The sequence below is a fragment of the Porites lutea genome, chromosome 4 (assembly GCF_958299795.1).
Source record: "Porites lutea chromosome 4, jaPorLute2.1, whole genome shotgun sequence".
Taxonomy (NCBI): Eukaryota; Metazoa; Cnidaria; class Anthozoa; order Scleractinia; family Poritidae; genus Porites; species Porites lutea.
Genome location: NC_133204.1, coordinates 30,657,832 through 30,673,878, shown reverse-complemented (window position 1 = coordinate 30,673,878; position 16,047 = coordinate 30,657,832). Strand labels below are relative to the sequence as shown.

The 16,047-nt window shown below is 38.7% G+C and overlaps 1 protein-coding gene across 1 annotated transcript; it reads left to right on the top strand.

Moving 5' to 3' along the window:
- Positions 1-3,059: 3,059 nt before the first annotated feature.
- LOC140933287 (extracellular calcium-sensing receptor-like) lies at positions 3,060-7,295 on the top strand. The gene has a single exon (XM_073382820.1). It carries the CDS (start codon positions 3,441-3,443, stop codon positions 6,276-6,278), a length of 2,838 nt encoding a protein of 945 aa, XP_073238921.1. The 5' UTR covers positions 3,060-3,440; the 3' UTR covers positions 6,279-7,295.
- Positions 7,296-16,047: the final 8,752 nt, after the last annotated feature.

Below are 16,047 nucleotides of genomic sequence, written 5' to 3'. Positions count from 1 at the left end.
GTTTTGGACAGTGCTTAGTTGTTTTTGTTTTGGAATAACATCAACATTGGCGAGTAGCAGAACGAAAATATAATTCAGTCGTAGAGTCATGGAAGTAATAAAAGAAACCCTTTGAAAGAGATGTTTGTCTACTCCAACTAAACCTCCCGCAAAAAAAAGCAACATTTGCCTCTCGGAGACAGCGTACCAGCACAAAGGAACGAGGAAGAAGTGCAAGAGAACAATTCAAGCCGCCATAATTCAGTGACAGCGGCAGTTTCTAATGTACAAACCGCATCATATCGCAAGTTTCGCAAGCCCTGACCGAAGTCGAAAACAAGCGACATTTCTAAGCAGAGTCCCAGTCCACTGCATCACACCTTTTTGCTTGGACGCGCTCGTTTTACCGCCCAACCTTTATCCGCCCTGCTCATAGCCCTCCTTAAGCGCCCCCACTAAGCTACACGCGCGTACGGCGCGGAGTTCCTTTTAATAGCTCCTGTTCAAAGCACACCCGGTAACACCGTATAGCCACATGGCCTCCACCCTCAACAGCGCCACAGTCAAACGACAGAAATTTGCCAATCTTTAGCAAACTGCTTCAAAGTAAAGTTTGTTGCATTAAAGGAGCTGTGTCACGAAATTTATCAAAATTCAAACAGTGCGAATCGCCTCCAAACTGATTGAAAGATTAAAACAGCCGCTCAAAATGTTAAAAGAAGATAAACTAAGGTAAAAACACAGCGAATGCAAAAGGAGTCACAGATGAACAAACTTGAAGAAGATTGAAATGGATTCAATTGTGCTTTTTGAAGACTTGTTAGCCTAGTTTTTAGTTCATTTTTGTTATTTGTAACGTGTAAAATACTGCTTGAGATACATATTTGTTTGACACAAAGTTGTGATTTTGCCATTTCCAAATAATTTCTCAAGTTTCATAGCGAATACGGATCCGTAATTGGCATTATTAACAAACTGTATTGAGCTAAACAACCGTTACACCACCGGCTTTAACAGTTTAAAGTTCAACATAATACCAAAACCAATATGCTGTTTATTTAGTACGTTAAGTTTAATAAAAAAGGTTTTCACTATTTGAAAACTGAAACTGTTACTGTCGACGCCATTTTACTCGGATGGGAAGTACTTTCAAAGAAAAGACGCTCATTAGTTTGAGAAAAATGCAAATATAGCTTTTGTTATCTCGGAAGTAATTCTGTCGTCCAGGACTGGATCGCAGTCCGACAGTATTCGTGCACTCCTATATACGAAAAACCCTTTATAGCAATAAACCGAAATGCATGGTAAAAAAATGGGCAGTCCTATACATCATTTACTTGACAACGTACAAGGCTTGGCTAACTACTTGAAATAAATTTAATGCATGGACAAAGCGATTCGTCAATGTTAAACAATAAAATGATTGATTGATTTATTTAAATAAGGTTTGAATAAAGAATCAAAAAACCTTCAAGACTCTTTAACAATCTACGTGATACGCTCGATCGTCTTGCGCAGCGTCTTGTTTGTTAAACGCAACGAAAAAATGTTAAATTTAAAAAAACCAGCTAATTGAATTGAAGTTTCAAAACAATTTTACCCATTATTTAAAACGAAGTTAACTGCAAAAACGGTGGACGAAGATCCTGCTGGTTGTCAACGTTGGATCTCTAGAAAAGAGATCTAATCGGCTAAAATATTAAGAACTCCATAGACTACTGCAAAGCTGATCATATTAAACAACGTTTATTGCTTTTTCATAACAATATTTCGGCTGGCTATACCAGCCTTCTTTAGGTTTACAGATGTTACTGAATTTATGATAGGAATTACAATATTATATGGATGGAGAATGTTGCAATAAAAATTGTTTAAAAGGGAGAGGCGGAAATGACGTACATCAAAAAAGAGAAGAAAAACTAAAAAGGATATGGATTACAATAATTCGTCACGGCGACTTGGGCCATTAGGTTCAAGAGTCATGGCCTTATTTATGAAAAAGCAATATACGTTGTTATGATCAGCTTTGCAGTAGTTTTTGGACTTTGGACAGCATACGGCGACTTAAATGGGAACTTCTCGAGGGACAACTTGAGTTGAAGGCGACACGTTTTGGCGACGCTTCTGGGTGAAGTCAAATTTACACTGCCCATTTCCCCTAAGCTATTCATTAAACCCGTTTATTTGTCCTCACCAAATGCATCATTAATGGATTTTTTTTGCACTTGGGTTTGTTACAAAGTGGAGTAAGATGTCATAACCAACACGGAGAGTGATTTGATTTTTTTCATTCAGTTTTAATCGGAGTTTCCTGGAAATTGTGGGATATTGGCTTAGACATAACGTGGTTGTGTACTATACAGTAAATACAAGATAAGCAAAATCATTAATAAAACCATAAGATCGTTCCTCGATTTGCATAGAGATTAGTCCTTTTGTGCCAACCTCATATTATAAACACTAGCATCAGCTCGCCGTTGACTTTGTAATTGCTTTTCAAAATTTTGGCTGTCGTATAATTGAACGCCTCGACAAACAGTTTAGGCCCATTCATCCCATTGAGTCCATATACTGGAAACAAGTGAAATTAAAGTAGTTTTTCAATTTTGGACGGGTTAACAGAACGTGCCTAATTTAAAGTGAATAAGTTATCCATTCGATAATGCCATTTCCATTTCGCGTGACAGCGCAATTACATGCTGTAAAACATACAACGTCAATTTGCTTGTGTCTGATTGGTGCAAAGAGCTTTTCCATATGCACTTGTTCAATCGGATTGATTTTTTGTGGGGCTGTATTTACCTTGAATGACATCGTTCGCTTGAGGTTAATGTTTCTTCTTACTTAATTGAAAGTCTGAAATGCCGTTTCATTGCTTTGAATCGTTTAGAGAAACACTTTTTTTATATTCCTGTCTCAAACAATAACGATCATTTTTGGCGAGGACTTCGATATCGTGAAGGAAAAGTTTAATCACGTTCATATGAATATCTGTCACCTGTTTTTGATGTCAGATCAAACAAACTCGCCAAACATAAAGTACATTGAAACTTTTGATTTGTATTTCGCACATCTGAAATATTTAAGTAACTGCCTGAGTCTTGTTGTAGCCGATAAATGTTATGTGCTGATAATTTAATAGATGTGCGTAGTGAGAGAAATCGTGCAGAGAGCCACTGGAAGTAATTATTCATAATAATACGATGTATTTTTTGATTGATTTAAATGCTTGCCACCGGGCACCCCAATTTTTTCCATGCATATCTTTGGAACGATGTTTAATTAGACTGGTGTGAAATGTTGTTGATCTGTTTCCTGAAGCGAGGTTTACATATACAACGAAGAACCAATGGCCACATACCACACGTAAACGATATTTTCTTCATCCTGAATTAGGCTTTGGAACATTAACGACCCTACAGTGCTAACAAAAAGAGTCAAGGCAGATTATCGGGCACACAATGTCGCTCTTTATGTTTGCGGTTGGGATTCTGGTGGCCACTGCTAACAAAGGCGAGTCGACTAAAACAAACCATTCGGTACACTGTGCTAATCGGGAACGGGTCTCAAGCCTGGAAGCTGATTTGATTCTTGGCGGGTTTTTCCCAGTACATATCATCAAGCCCACCGAAGGGTCAACGAAACAAGCGCACGATATAAACCTGTACGGACTGAACTGGGTTGAAGCCATGTTGTTTACGATTCAAGAAATTAACAGCAACCACAATCCATTACCGCCTAATTTCACCTTGGGTTATGACATTAGAGATTCGTGCAACGATGTCCCTGTAGCATTGCAAGCTGCCTTGGATCTTGTACTCGATGCGGGGAATATGAGTAGCGCAAACAATAACAAAAGTTGCTCAAGCGTATATTGCAAATGTAATGTCAAGGGGACTCAGATATCGGCGGTCATCGGGGCGGCTTCGTCACCCATATCTATTAGTGTAGCGAATGTCTTCGGTGTAGACGACACCCCTCAGATCAGCTACTCGTCCACGAGTGTTCTTCTTAGCGATAAGACAGTGTATCCCTCGTTTTTCAGAACGATACCGTCGGATACGTACCAAGCCCAAGCCTTAGCTGATTTGTTGAAACATTTCGGTTGGACCTACGTGTCTATAGTGGCCTCGGATAATGCGTATGGTCGTGCTGGCGTCGATTCTCTGCGAACCGAGCTGAAAAAGCGGGAAATCTGCATAGCATTAGAAGAGATTTTTAATCCTTCGCTTTCGCAGCAGGAGCTTCGGCATATTATTGAATTGTTAAAGAACGAACAGAAAGCCAAAGTGATCATTTTGTGGTGTGAAAGACCAAACGCGGTAGGATTCTTAAATGAAGCTTCGCGCCAAAAGCTAGGTGGTAAAACTTGGATCGGAACCGAGACCTGGGGGGACGCATATCAGCTTAAAACGCTTGACGAGAACGTTGTTGGGGGAATGCTCGGCGTTCTTCCTCTGTTGAAACGGCATAAAGATTACGAGGAGCACTTAAGTCGCCTTCAGCCAAACAACACTGATTACAATCCTTGGATGTGGGAGTATTGGACCGACAAGTTTGGCTGTGTTACTCACGATGCAGCTTATTCCAACTCTACTCCGGTATCCAATCTCCAAGTTCTGGAAGAAAAATTTTACGTTTACACGACTAAGCGACCAAATGTGACCCTGCTATGTCCGAAAACATCGTCTAAGCCACCAAGCGCAGATTTATTGCCTCGCAACAAGTACACAAATGTCATGGATGCAGTGTACGCAGTTGCTCATGCAGTGAAAAACATCTTTGATTGCAAAGATGTAAAAAATCTCCTGAAGAGTGAAAAATGTCCTGATATTCTTGACTCTTCCATAAAACCTATCGACATCGTGCAGTTTTTGAAGAATGTGTCGTTCGACGGTAGGTCTGGGTCTCAAATCATGTTCGACAACAATGGCGATCTCCGCTTTGGATCATACGCGATAAAGAACCTTCAACAAATCAATGACAAGGAGATGGATTTCAAAGAGATCGGTATTTGGGACGGCCAGGATGGAAAACTTCTAGTGTATAATAATTCTGTGATCACATGGAATGGGTGGACGTCAGGAAGACCTAAGTCTGTTTGTGCCGACCCTTGTACTCCCGGATATTACCAGGTCAAGGGAAGTGTCGCATGCTGCTGGAAATGCGTCAAGTGCGAGAAAGGTTCTGTAAAACCCACGACTGGTCCAGAACCTTGCAGAAAATGCAGTGAGGGGTATGCATCGAACATTCAACGAACAAGTTGTGTGAAATTAAAATCCGATTACCTGGCATGGGGGAATGCAGAGGGTGTCAGCGCCACTTTGCTTGCTGCTTTAGGACTGATTATATCTAACTGCGTCCTGGCCGTCTTCTACAAATATCGTGACACAGCAGTTGTGAAAGCGTCCAATCGAGAACTTTCGTTTGTACACTTGGCGTGCATTGTAGCTATTTTCGTGCATCCGTTCTTGATGATGGGAAAGCCTACAGTTGGGGGATGCACTGTACTGCCGCTATTCTTCGGAATTCCCTTTACCCTTTGTACTTCCATCATGTTGCTCAAAACTGATCGGCTCCTACGTATATTTAAAGCAAGATCACGGCTGACCGCCGGCGGCAGTTATCTTATTAGCAACAAGATGCAGGCCATCGTTGCGTCGGTAATGACGTTAGTACCTGTTACTCTGACAACAATCTGGTTCGTAGTCCATCCGCCTGAAGTAGTCATCAAAGTAGACAACACCAGAGAAGGCTGGCAAATATTAAGCTGTGGAGCATCAAACGAGCTTCTAAACATTGTTATTCTAGGATATGTGTTGGTTATAGCGTTATTGTGTACGTACTTTGCTTTTAAAGCCAGAAAGCTCCCTGAAAACTTCAACGAGGCCAAGTTCATTTGTTTTGCTATGTTCGCCTTCTGTGTTTTCTGGCTGAGTTTCTTCCCAGCGTTCTACGACAGTGTAGGCTCCACGCGTAACTTTTTGTTCTGTCTGGCGGTGCTTGGTTCAGGGTACGCCGTCCTGGGTATCATGTATGCTCCTAAGCTGCGTGTCATACTCTTTCACCCGGAGAGTAACACCGCAGAGGCTTTCCGAGCAACTACTTTGGTGGCAATGAAAAAGGCCGGGGTTGTTGTGTCTTCCAATAGTGCAACACCTCCACGAATAACGCCCGTGCCCTCCCCTGTGCCCTCAAGACGTAATTCTCCCGACGGTGGTGTAGTATTAGAAGGAAGGACATCAGCAGTTAGTATTGGCCGAACAATATTACCTTCACCTAAGTTAGCTCGTCACTAACGTGTAAATTCATGATTCAGATCGTTTTCCACACTCTTCACTCAGTGAGAGATTATAAACTTGAGGTAGTCAGTTAAGTTTTTAGTAGGAACTGCCCACTCACAGCTAACCCCTCTTTTTAAAAAGCCTAACAGTTTACCTTACTACTCACTGTTCCAGGCGTTCAGATAGTGGAGTGCGACGCGAATTTAGAGAGTGGTAAAAAAATAAGCAGGAAGAGAGGGAGAGAGTAGGATTCATTCGCCCTCACCACTACCCCACTCTCCCCTGCTTGTTTTTGTTTTGTTTTTTTTTTCCTGCACACATCTCTTTGCGCAGTGTCCACAATCTAGACGCCTGGAACAGGCTAGTGTTAACGTTGGGGTGTGGGGTGTGGTGGAGAAGGTAGACAGCTTCCCAGATTTTAATAATGCAGTGAAACTTGCTTGTGCGAAAGAGGCATAAAACGATTTTTAAGCGCACAAATTGTGTAAACTCTTTGACAAAAGTTAACTTCATTAACAGCGTTTGTCTAAGTTAAGGGCCTTAAGCTTTTGTTAACAGACATTGTAAGCCGGTTCTGAATGGAAGCAGTACCGTCTAGATGCGAGATACCTGAAACAGAAGTTGAATGCGAAGCCTCGTTGGTTTCCTTGGCATGCTTTTCTGTAGTGTTTAGTCTTTTAAATCAGTACAACTGAGATTGTTTAAAAACCTCTTCGCCACCAGATTTACCTGGTCAATCAATTTTTGTTATAACTTAAAAAGAAACTAGATAATTCATGTACAAGAGTACAAACAAACTCTTAACTGCTCACAAGGACTTTAAAGACTCCTTCCAAACTACTAAGCGCAATTTATGATTTATGAACCTCACAGCCAAACTTCTCACCCTCTCTTCGTCGCTCTTTACTCTTTACTCTTTAAGTATTTTGGTATCATATCAGTGTAATCTGATTTGCGTTATGCGTTTTTTCTGTGAAGAAAATGGGTTGAGTAACGATACATGCAAATAAATGTTTTGTACTTTTCTTAGTAGATGTTAAGCCTGGTTATTATATAATCCGGGTACTTTGTGTGTATTTTTGGCGTGGGAAGGGGAGGGGGTTGGGGATGGGGAAGAGGGTGATTGGGAGGACCAGACTAAGGGGTTAAGTTTTATCCAGACGATTCGTACTGACCATTTTGAGCTTGCGCGCGAGACTGGCAAGTCAGTGCTATGTCGAGTTGGGTAATAAAACTGTTTTTGTTGTTATTGTTGTTACTGCTTTTTTTTATTTTTATTTTTTTTTTGCGGGGGGGACGAATTTAGTAAGGGTTCAAATCAGGACATGTCGCAACGACTTAGTAACAGTTACAGAACCAGGTGAGACACAAACAGGAGGAAGTGAAACAGTGACTTAAAGCGTTGACGTGTAGCAGTTTCTTTTCGAATCACCATGTCTGCAGACACGGAAAAAACCATTACAACGGAGCATGTTTCATTGGCTTAAGCTCATCCCCTGCTACAGAATGCGAGCAACAAAGATTCTGATCTTTGCCCCCACTATGATTCCGCAACTGTGCACACGAAAGTCTGTTACGACGCGATGCGACGCGACTTCCCTACTAGCAGAGGTCTCACACGGTAAGAGTAAAAAGAAGACGCCTTCTTTCATGTAGCCACCGACCACATTTGTGGCCGGAATTTACTGGTTTCCAAAACCGGTTTCGTTTTATGTGGAATGCGCATGTCAAGTTGAGACTGCACACTGAAAATTTCTGAACCCACAGTTGTTATCGCGCAAACAAGTTGTATAAACAAGTTGCGCAAACAAGTTGTGTAAGTTGTGTTAATGGTTGTTAAGGAAACGCCAGTGCATGAGTGATAGAAAACGCATCGGAGGCCGGTAGAAGTGTCTCTCTTTCCGATCAGTTTTCATTTACACGCACATGGTACAATATTTCGCTGCGACGGATTTACTATCTTTGGGGATCTACAGCTTTAACGCAAAAGTCACCATGTTTTAATTTACACGCGCGTGTTACGTGTGAAATTATACGCAGCAATGATGCGCAATGCAATGCCAAGGAATAACCTTAATCAATGTTAGGTTTAAGTCGTGGATGAAAATTTTAAAGCGCGACCAGTTCGAATGAAAGCTCAGAGCAGCGTTTTCCTGTGGTACAGATTGTTATGCTTTAAGTGGTTCAAACTGCAAATGAAACCTCTTTGTTCATTCATTTGTGAAGTATTGTGATCATCTTCAGCATTTTCTATCCCTTATTTGAGACTGAATTTAGAGCCCTTTGAAATTAAGTGTAATTCAGTTCCTTTCGAAATAATAGTAGCTGGTAAAAAAAATTTTAAGAGACTACATGCATCTTGTATCATGCGTGCCTTTATTCAGTAGTCTGCTTTTCACGAATTGAAAACGTAGTTTCCAATTGATGTACCTCCAATGTTGCCTCTTACCCTAGGGAATTAGTGTAAAGGGCACATTTTTTCGGCCACTATTTTGTTAATGATATTAAAAAAATTTAATATTCTATCTTATTTTTGAAGCTTTTCTCCTAACTCCGTGATTGCCTTTCGAGATTCTTACTTTTTTTCCTAGCATGTTCCACGTGACTGCTATTTATCTGAAAGAAGGAAGCAACATATTTTTGGTGAGAACAATTTTATTTACTTTCAAATTTCCAAACAAATTAACATTCGTGAACATTTGGGTAGCACTTGAACTTCAAATAATTAATTTACATTTCTCGGTTAGAAAAACTTAAAATGCAATGATTGCAAATGTCTAAACAAATTTAAAAGTGAGTTCCATGAATGTTCAACGGACGGGACCGCTCTTTTGTGGAGTTTAAACAATAAATATTGCTTCTCTCTTATCGATCAACACTCGTCATTTTTTCTTTAAAGTCCTTGAAAAGCGAACAAAATTGTATTCATCTTTGTGTGCCGTCCTCCAGAAAAAGGGGCAACCTCCGCTTTGCTTATTCGAGTAAATTTGGAATATTGATATAGTTCTTCAACACAGAGTTCGCAAAAAGTGTAAATCTAGTGCTCACCTTTTGTTGACGTTTCTTTAACTAATCTTGGTTTGCTTCCTGTCCTTCTCCCTCTTTCGACTTCTGCGACAACTTTTTCCTTTCGACTGGAATTGAAGGAATATTATTTCGGATTATGGAACTGAAAATTATTCTATAGATATTCTCTGAAAGCCTTGCGTACCTTCAGTTAAGTCCCCACAATTTCCGTCTCTCGGCATAGTTTTATTGTGAGACTTGGATTCTGATATTCGGACTTGTCAACGATCTCAACAAAATGAGCCTTTGTTCGGTTTGTTAAACGTTTTGAATATTGAATCTTTGATGAGAAACTAAGGAACCAATCACTAAAAGATTCTAAACAACAGATTCGAGATTCCCATTCTCACGCTTGTCAGCCGCGAAAAATACATGCTATCTTCACATGTGAAGAGGTCACCATTGCAATGGCTACATGTTAAATCGCGCCTTTCCCAGCAAAAAAAAATGTTAACTGAAATGGTTTCGCGATTCATTGGTTTTTATATAATGAATAGAACATAACGTACGATGGCCACTTGGGGATACGAAATTTCTCTTCTCGTGTTGAAAAATATTTCTCAACACTCGAAGAGAAAATTTCGTATCTCCGCTGGGCCATGTAATATCCTCTATTTACTATCCCGGTTGATAAGTTATTAAGGCCTTAACTGAACGATGACGGAGTGATAAAGAAATAAGTATGCTTTAATGGTTTTCTACTTGGGAAAATATTGAATAATTGAGCACTTTGAACGGTCATCGCCGCATGTGGATTTAGCATGTAACAGCGTGCTGTTGTTTTCAAGGACATGTTTTCTTTGCATTGTGTGGTGGTCTGAAAAAGAAACTTTTAATATTTAGGATACTGAGGAAATTATAAATCAAGGTTGCTTACCGTTTGTGTGGAAAAGAAAAATAAAGGGAAAAACACAATGGTCCATTTAGTTCAGGGGCGCCTACTGGTAAGCTCGGGTAACCGTGCTCAATAAATCTCAAGATTTTGTACCTGTCACTGTGCGGTTTTGTTTCCTCCGTCTCTACATTGTCGTATATGTTAAATCTCTCCAAAAGATGGCTTGAGATTTGAGTCGTAGATAAGATTATTTTACTTTTCCAAGTTTTCTGTATTTTTTGTTTCAAGTCATTTAAAACAATTACCCGTACGCGAGTTATTAATGATTATACCACTTCATGAAAAAGAGATTGCGAGGTTACAAAAAAAGATTTAGCCAACTTTAGATGCATATCTAAATACACCAAAACGTTGTTTTTGCTCACGTCAATGTATTTAAAGCGCGAATTTAATCCAGCATGGTACTGATAGATTTGTTACTCCTCTTTTAAAATTTGCTTTCATCAGTAAGATGAGAATTTTGAACTTAGTCGGAGTCAGAGAAGAAGGGGTATTAACGCCAAATCAGGCGCAGAAGGTAGAGGTTCAATATGTATTGGATGGAAGAAAATTTATTGCTTCAGCAAATTGCTTGGTCCCGAGGGCCCATTTATGTTATCAGTGCTACTCTGCTAGTTACAAGTACGGCACCGGGGAAACCCTAACCAAGAGATCATTCTGTCTTGCCCTAACGTACTCTTTGATGGCAACGAGCAAGACCATGACGAATTGTGTAAAGAGAAGAAATGAAACTACAAATAACAGGTGATGCAAAAATTTAAGGGAGCAGCTAGGTGATGTGTTTGTCGCATGTTGTTTATCCCGTCCTTTTCTGTGTGACACTACCTATTTAATTCCGCGCTACGATACAGGCAAATTAAATCCGTAGCTTTGAAGAAATATGCTACAGCTCATCCCACCTGAAGGAGATGTTACACGAGACGATTCGCAGCGACGATTTTTAGCGCAACAGAGAACTGCAATGCTGGAACAATTTGGGCCATTTAGCAAAAATAAGACGCGAACTTTCCGTATAAGCGGCACATTTCGTCTAAAATAAGACGCGACTTAGCTAAGAAGCGTCTTATTTTAAAACAGCCCTTAACACCTGTTCTTAGATAAGACGCGTCTTAGCTAAGACGAGAAAAACTTTGTATAAATGACCTTCGCGTCTTACATAAGACGCGAACGCATGGTACGCATGCGTTTATTTTTGGCGGGAAAATTATCACTTGCCCCGCGTTGGACTGGCAGGCCACTATCGGGGAAAAAATGTTTACAAATTACAACGCGTTTCGTTTCGTTGCCTATTCTGCTTTATTTTTATCTTCGCTCAAATATAATGAGCACGCCGTTATTAAAGGTGAAAAAAAACCAGGCTTGGTCCATCGCGGAGGAAAAAGATTTTTTGTTATTATGTAAGGAGAAGGCGATAACAAACCTCCTGGAAAAATGCGTGACATCTGTTGGTGTAAGTAGACCCTTTTACCTTTAAACTATCTTCGTATTATAAAATTACACTTTAAAAGTAAGTTTAAGTATGCAGAAGACTTAGATAAGACATGCTTGTATAAATGGTCCAGTTCGCGTCTTATTTTTCCTCGCATAAATGGCCCTACTGTAACCTTTCGAAACAATGTTGCAAGGCTGTGTTGCGCTAAAAATCGTCGTTGCGAATCGTCTCGTGTAACATCACCTTTAGGGAACAAGTGGCTTTTAAGCCACACTTAACAAACTGAATACTGACAATATCATGCGCGCTTAAAAATAAATAAATTTACAGTTTGAGCTTTATGAAAGCTATGAAATATTATTGGAAACGAACAAAGGAGAAACTAGTTAACCGTTTAACGATAATGAAACTTAAAGGTTAAAGCTGTTAACCTTTCATATCCAGTTCATTTACCGCCCAAGAGCCGTTAACGGGATGTATTTTTCCTTGGCAGCGTGATTTTTCCATAAAAACAAGAGCAATCTAATTTCATTGCCATCTTTCCTCGCTTTAGGTTCTTTAAGCATCGATTGATTCTGTTATCGCTTGCTACATGGATCTTAAAGGAATTTGAGTATATTTATCTAGAGAGACCACTTGAATGTTTAGATTTGACGAAGCTAGCTGTCCAAAAAATTAACTTAAATTATTTTTCCATCATTTTACACGGCTTACTACCTTTTCAGCACCGCTACGTAGTTTAAACTTCAGGTGATTTGAGACTGAACCTCTTTACCCTTGACATTATTAGACCTTGTCACGGTTTTCGACGCCATCTTGACGAGTAGGCAAACGCGTGAGAAATGAAACTGTCTGTATGAGCATTTAATGTCGAATAATTTCCGTAAAATGACTGTTCTGAAAAAAAATATGAATTTAAAACTAAAGCTGTACTCCTAAGGATTCTACTGTAAAAAATTAAGGGCGTTACATGCGCCAGGAAACCTAGAACCCCTACTTTTTTACATTTTCTATGCAATTGTCTTTAAGAAAGTCCCGGGAAAAATTACAGACAAATATATGGAAAATTTAAAGCAAGCCGCTGGAGAAATTTAAGCACAGGTACGCCCCCCAAATTTTTTAGTACAGTCCTTTGCTTTGTAGTTTTAGTTTACAATTCATATTTTTTTCAGAACAGCCGTTTTACGGAAATTATTGGACATTAGATTCTCATACAAACACTGTAATTTCTCAGACGTTTGCCTACCCGTCAAGATGGCGTCGAAAACTGTGACAAGGTCTATTCAAGAAGGCGGATTCAAGATGGCGGCTGTCCAAATTGACCAATTTTGAATTTACAGACTATTGACTTGCTAATTTTTATTGTCGCAACCTAAATCCTGTTGAAGGTACAGAGGGTGGAAGAAATCACGGACAGATCCCAAGGGACTAAAAATGCCCGTAATGAAATGAGGTTAATAGATTGAATAAATCATTTCTCAGAAATGAAGAGACCGGAAGTCGCTCTCTATATTCTGGGAAACCATATTTTGCTGTTTTCTGATTGGCCAGTCTGTTCAGGCATGCCCACGCAACACTAAAGGTCTTTACTCTTAAATTTAGCTGACAAAAAAGTTCTGGCTAGACATTCCCAGAAGAAAACACGATATTTCATTGGCCCGAAGTCATAGTGTGTACGTCTCTTTGAGCTGATCTCCTTATAAAAGCAGGTACAGTAAATCTCATTAACGTACTACAAGAAATTATTTTTAAAACTCTTCATTGATTAGCCCTGAAGAAACCCCAGTATTATTACATAATGTCTCTGTATATAATATTTGCTTTTTGCAAGGTTTTTTCTCGATGGTCAAATATAACTTCATTCTGTGGCATTAGTTTATTCCGAACTTTGAAATTCACTTCCATTACCTACAACTCACTTGGGTTTGTGTGTAACCGTTGGTTATATCTCTTGGATGTTTCAGGGGTCTCTTCGCTGAAATATCTTGCTGGGAAGGGATTAATAGGTTCTTTTAAAGTATTTATATTTTACTAGACGAATAAAATGACACCAGGTGCTCATAGGAAAACGAAGTATCTTTTGGGAAAATTTACAACGACGAGGATCGTAAGTAACGATTCCCACCTCTTCAGTTAGTTATGCGATCTATTTCTGAAATGTTTACCTCAAAATCGAACTGTACTCGTCCAAGGGCCATCTATTACTAATACAATCTTGGACTAAACGTGTTAAGAATTTTGAACTTTCCTTAACATTGTTACCTAACATTTTAAGTTTTAACTATTCTGCAATGAGACATTCAAAAGACACGCAACGATGACATCCAAACTCGGATAATACGGAATTTCTTTGTGTTTCAACTTCTTGACGTTACTTGTTGGGATCTATGATGTGCACCTTTAAGGAATTAAACGAATGTAGAAATGAAATGAAAGTAACAATGAAATCTGCAAAATTAAAATAGAAAAGTTAAATGCTTTTTCCAGCATTGTCACGCTTATAGTTTATTGTCTTTTAGAAACAGTGGCCTACATTTGCTTAATATGTTGTTCTCTGACGTTTAAGACCAAGGGAGGAATTTGCTTTGCCCTAGAACGCAGGACACAAAATTCCTAATCGTTTGCAAATCATTCAGAGATTAATCATTCACAATCAAAACACAGATTAAGGTGGCTGAACACAGTTTTGGCAGTTTCTTAGTATATGTCATTTGCTAAATTATGGCAAGAGAAGGGTTGCAGCTCACAAGCTGAAACTTGGCAAGTGGAAAATATTTTGATGAAAAATTTTGATTGACAGGTAAAATTTGACATTTTCGTAGTTTTCATGGCAACATGAACGATTGAATGCAACCTTAAAATTTCACTTTTGCTCAATTTACAGAAAATTCACTCATTAGATTTTCCTATAAACTTGCACCTAGCTTACTATAATTAATCATTACCATTTGAAACTTATTTGACCAAATTTTAACAAAGGGGTTTTCAGATAATCAATAATATAATTGTACTGTAATTATTAAATGTGTCACAAAAATCGTCTGTTCAAATTCCATTTTAAAGTTCTCATTATTTAGAATACAATAAAAGTAAAAATTCTGCCAAATTTCACAAAATTTTAATGAGTAGATTTTGAGAAATCGTCTTCTGTGTACCATTGCTTTTTCGCCGCCATGTTTGTTTGTCGAAGTTAAAACACTCGCCGTCACGCGAGTCGCCGCTGACCGCCCGCAAAACTGTTTTCAGCCACCTTAAGGAAAACTAAAGCAAAATTGATGATATTTTGTCAACAAAGATGGGGTCTATTGAAGTCTAAATGCATATTTAGTAAAATATTACTGAAGGAAAAAAAAATTGATTAATTATAATACAAAAAAATGTAAATGCTTCTTAGATCGCAATGTTTATGTCAGGTGTCTGAACCTGAATTCTTGTAAAATGTGACCAAAATGCCTTATTTATACAAACCACTGGTCCACCCAAACTTCTTGCTAGCTCTGAGCTAGAGATTGAAGCTTTTATTTCCTGGCGTCTCTATTAGGGGCTGACTCATTGATATCCGTTGAACTCATGTTGAATGTAACAAAAAAACAAAAAACAAAAAGAAAACAACAACAACAACAACAAAAAAAAACACTAAGTTTTATTTTATAATGACTTCTTTGAACAGGTCAGAAAAAATTATTATACAACCTGAAGGGGCCACAATACATCAAAGAGGAGAAGAAAAACAAAACTCTATACTATTTCAAGACTAAACATTTCTTGTACTGAGACCTATTAACTGAAATCTTAAAACTACCTCTCGTTTTGAAAGGGAAATGGATAGAAATTTTTACATTTTCATCATTATTTTTGAAATATGATAACTGGCAGAGCCTAAAGAGAATATGTGAATAGGAATTTTGCATTGATAATCGTGATTTTTACCCTGATTAAGTTACATTCAGTCAGGTTAACAAACTAGAGACTTTCATTTATATTTAAAAGACTTAAAATATATTGACAGCTAATACTGTAACATTTTTTGTAATTAAGTAAAAATAATCCACCAGTCCTGGAGGCTTGCCATGCCACTCTTGGAAACAAGAACCATTTCTTTTCAAAATGAGTTAGAACTTATTCTGCGCTGCAAGCCAGAGATGCATGCCAGTCGAAACTAGAAACTTCAGTATACTTAAAACTTAATCAAGGAGACTACAATTAACAATTTAGATGGAATGTTTTACCTACTGAAACGGTGGCCAACTTCACTTGATAAAGTGGCACTTAAACTTTGTTTTTCCTAGAAGGTTTTCCTAAGGTGAACTTCTAAAATTCCGAGAAATGTAGCGGAAGTGTAGAAATTCTTTCTGGAAGAACACTTAATCCTTAAATCAGTCTGATTTCTT